The following is a 4,026-nucleotide window of genomic DNA, read 5'->3' as shown; positions in this document are numbered from 1 at the left end:
TACTAAATTATATTATTTCTGCTAGGTTACACTACTTTTGTTTGTTATGTTATGTTAAGTTATGTTATTCTAAATTATTACATTTCTGCTAAGTTTTTAATTTTCTACTAAATTATATTATTTCTGCTAGGTTACACTACTTTTGTTTGTTATGCTATGTTATGTTAAGTGATGTTATTCTAAATTATTACATTTCTGCTAAGTTGTGGCTTCTGGTAAACTACAACATTTCTGCTGAATTGTTATGTTTATTAGTTATTGCATTTCTGCTAAGTTATTACATTTTTGTTAACTTGATGTTGTCCTTGAAGTTATTAAAATTTCAAACACTTTTTAAACACTGACTTTGATATCTTCAGCTTCTTCAGCTATTTTCAACTATTTTCAGCAGACAGCTTCAGCTATACAGCATCCACACTGCATTTTCGCAGGAAATGCAAATTTTTCTATTCCTCCTCAGGCTGCTCACCGGCCCGGACCGCTGGTGGATTCACAGCCTGAGATGCCGGCCCCGACGTCTACACGGAAACGACGTTCGCGCCGCCGGCTTTCCTCACCGCAGCCTAATCCACAAACTTCTCAAGAGTCGGCTATGGTGAGTAGTACGGACAATTTTCCATTTCCCTCACCATCTGTGTTTGTGTCTGCAGTGGACGAGCCGACAGCGCAGGTAACATCACCTCGGTCAGAGGTCTGCACACCACTCGCTGCTTCAACATCTGCAGCTGTGGCACCGCCGTCATCTCACCCGCCTGCAGTCACCCTTCTGCCATCTTCTTCACCGGCTGCTACGTCGCCACCCGGACCTGCCCTGCCCGAGCAGGAGCTCGGCGAGCCGGTGGAGCTCGCACTGCCCAAGCAGGAGCTCAGCGAGCTCGGCGAGCCGGTGGAGCTCGCACTGCCCGAGCAGGAGCTCGGCGAGCCGGTGGAGCCAGCGCCGCTGCCAGAGGAGCTCAGCGAGCCGGTGGAGCCAGCGCCGCTGCCGGAGGAGCTCAGCGAGCCGGTGGAGCCAGCGCCGCTGCCAGAGGAGCTCAGCGAGCCGGTGGAGCCAGCGCCGCTGCCAGAGGAGCTCAGCGAGCCGGTGGAGCCAGCGCCGTTGCCCGGCGAGCAGGAGAAGCCAGCGCCGCTGCTCGGCGAGCGGGTGGAGCCCGCGCCGGAACTCGGCGTGCGGGAGGAGCCCGCGCAGCAGCCGGGGAAGCTCGGCGAGCGGGAGGAGCCCGCGCCGCAGCCGGAGGAGAGCGGCGAGCAGGAGAGCGGCGCTTTTTTTGCGCCGCTGCGGGATGTGCGGTCTGACTTTGGGACTGTGACCTGGGAGGGTTTGTTGTTTGTTGTTTTTGCTTGTTTTGGTTCTGGCTACTTAATCTACTTAAGAGAGTCTTGGAGCTCCCACCGACGCGGGATCATTACATGAGACTCCACGTCAGTCATCCAGTTGTGCTTGGTTAGTGTGTGTGTATGCCCGCGATTGCATGTGTCCTGACGGCTGCTTCTATTGTGTCCCCAGGAGAGGGGTGGAGTGCCAGACAGCAGCCAGCACGGGGAGTGCTGAGACACGGGAGCGGAGAGCACAAACACTGGGAGAAGACACGACACGGGAGTCTGGGGAAAGCACGGGAATTTGGTGTTATTTCCACACACTGTAAATAAACGCACTGTTTATACACAGAGCACCGCGCCTGGGTCCTCCTTCCCCACACCCCCCACGGTTTGCCATGCCATACCTTGACAATATAGTATTTGTGCTTAATATAGTATTTGTGCTTAATATAGTAATTCTGCTTTTTATAATATTTCTGCTATTTATAGTATTTCTGCTAAATTATAGTATTTCTGCTAAATTATAGTATTTCTGCTTAATCATACTATTTCTATATATTACTGCCAGGTCCCCAGGCAGCCAATCCTCTGTGAGGACTGAGACACTTAGCCCTGAAATTTACATATCAGAGCCTGCACGGCTTTCCAGCCAGCCAATCATATCTGAGGTCTGCCGTTTCTTCTCTTGTTATGTCTCAGCGACGGTTGTACAAAGAGCAATGAAAATCGCAGTCAAAGTACACCAAAGTCCGCTGATTCACCCAGTACAAGAATTATGCTTCTAGTCCACCTAGTTTTTGAGTTACACGACGTTTTGTAACTCCAAAAAACAGCGTTTTTCGCCTCTGACCGCGATCTAATTCTGACTGCTCATCACCCTGTTTTCCAGGCGCCCGGCTCTCTTTCCCAGTGGCGCAGTTGGTAGTGACACGGGTCTGCAAGCCAAAGGTCGTTGGTTCGATTCCACATTGGTCAACGTGTTTTTTTCCCTAAAATTTATACACTATCACAGACCAGTAATTCATATTCATCATTTATTATAATTCTGCAAACTTTTATCATTTTGCCAGCTTTTCTAATATGGACCTCACATTCTTGTTAACACTCCATGGCACAAATACTGTTCCCTTTAGGCTCTGTGTATGTGTGTGTGTATCATTTCTCCCATTTTAAAGTATTACTCCACCATAATTGTATTTCTGTTAAATCAAAGTACTTTTACTACATCTTAGTACTTCTGCTCAATCATAGTATTTCTGCTAAATCATAGTATTTTTGCCAAATCCTGGTTTTTGTGCCAAATCATAACATTTGTGTTATGTTATAGTATTACTACTAAGTGGAGGAATTTCTGTCATGTTACAGTATATGTGCTGATTACAGTATTTCTGCTAAATCATACTATTTCTACTATATTATATTTTTCTTTCTAAATATAGCATTTCTGCTATATAATTGTATTTCTGCTATGTTATAATATTTGTGCTAAACCAGAGTATTTGTGCCGAAACATAGTATTTCTGCCAAATGATAATATTTCTGTCAAATTATAGTATTTGTGCTAAAACATAGTATTAATTTAAAATTACAATATTCATAGTTCATCACAGTGTCTCTGGTAAATCACAGTATTTCTGCTATGTTGTACTATTTTTCTAAATCATAGTGTTTCTGTAATGTTTAAGTATTTTTGGCTAAATATATTCTTTCTGTTATCTTATACTATTTCTCCTAAATTCTTGTATATTTGAGAAGTTATCATGTTTCTGGTAAGTTACAATATTTCTGCCAAGTTCTGCTATGCTATTGTATTTCTGCCAAGTATTATGTTTCCTCTAAGATATTGCCGTTCTGCTAAGTTATTACTTTTTAGCAAAGTTCCTTTGCTGCTGCAAAGTTTTTACAATTTCTGCAACTTTTCAGCTTTTTCAGCTAGTTTTTGCAGACAGCTTCAGCTTTACAGCATCCACACTGCATTTCCTGCAAAAATGCTGTGTGGATGCTTCAAAGCTGAAGCTGTCTGCTGAAAATAGTTGAAATAGCTGAAGAAGCTGAAGAAATCAAAGTCAGTGTTTAAAAAGTTGTTGAAATTTTAGTAACTTTGCAGAACAACACCAAGTTAACAAAAATGTAATAACTTAGCAGAAATGAAATAACTTAGAAGAAACACAACAATTCAGCAGAAATATTGTAGTTTACCAGAAGCTACAACTTAGCAAAAAATGTAATAATTTAGAATAACATAACTTAGCAGAAATGATTTAATTTAGTAGAAAATTAATAACTTGGCAGAAATATTACAACTTACCAGAACTGCTATAATTTTGCAGAAATGTAATAATTAGGCAAAACTGTCAACAGATAACAGCTGAAAACGCTGAAGTAACCTCAAAGTTATTTGTTTAACTGTGAAAAATTACGAGAAACATTAGAAAAGGAAGAAAACCAATTCAATTCAATTTTATTTATATAGCGCCAAATCACAACAAAAGTCACCTTAAGACGCTTCATAGATACAGAGAAAAACCCAACAATCATATGACCCCCTATGAGCAAGCACTTTGGCGACAGTGGGAAGGAAAAACTCCCTTTTAACAGGAAGAAACCTCCGGCAGAACCAGGCTCAGGGAGGGGCGGCCATCTGCTGCGACCGGTTGGGGTGAGAGAAGGAAGACAGGAATACCAGGCAGCAAATAAACTGATGTGGAA

At 42.9% G+C, this 4,026-nt stretch overlaps 1 protein-coding gene across 1 annotated transcript; it reads left to right on the top strand.

The window, feature by feature from the left end:
- Positions 1 to 478: 478 nt before the first annotated feature.
- Positions 479 to 1,626, top strand: LOC148096255 (uncharacterized). Its single transcript, XM_087836726.1, has one exon. It carries the CDS (start codon positions 503 to 505, stop codon positions 1,409 to 1,411), a length of 909 nt encoding a protein of 302 aa, XP_087692852.1. The 5' UTR covers positions 479 to 502; the 3' UTR covers positions 1,412 to 1,626.
- Positions 1,627 to 4,026: the final 2,400 nt, after the last annotated feature.

Source organism: Neolamprologus brichardi, chromosome 23 (genome assembly GCF_056152115.1).
Source record: "Neolamprologus brichardi isolate AB-2024 chromosome 23, ASM5615211v1, whole genome shotgun sequence".
NCBI lineage: Eukaryota > Metazoa > Chordata > Actinopteri > Cichliformes > Cichlidae > Neolamprologus > Neolamprologus brichardi.
Note: the sequence above shows the minus strand (reverse complement) of the source record. Positions and strands in the feature narration are given on the sequence as shown.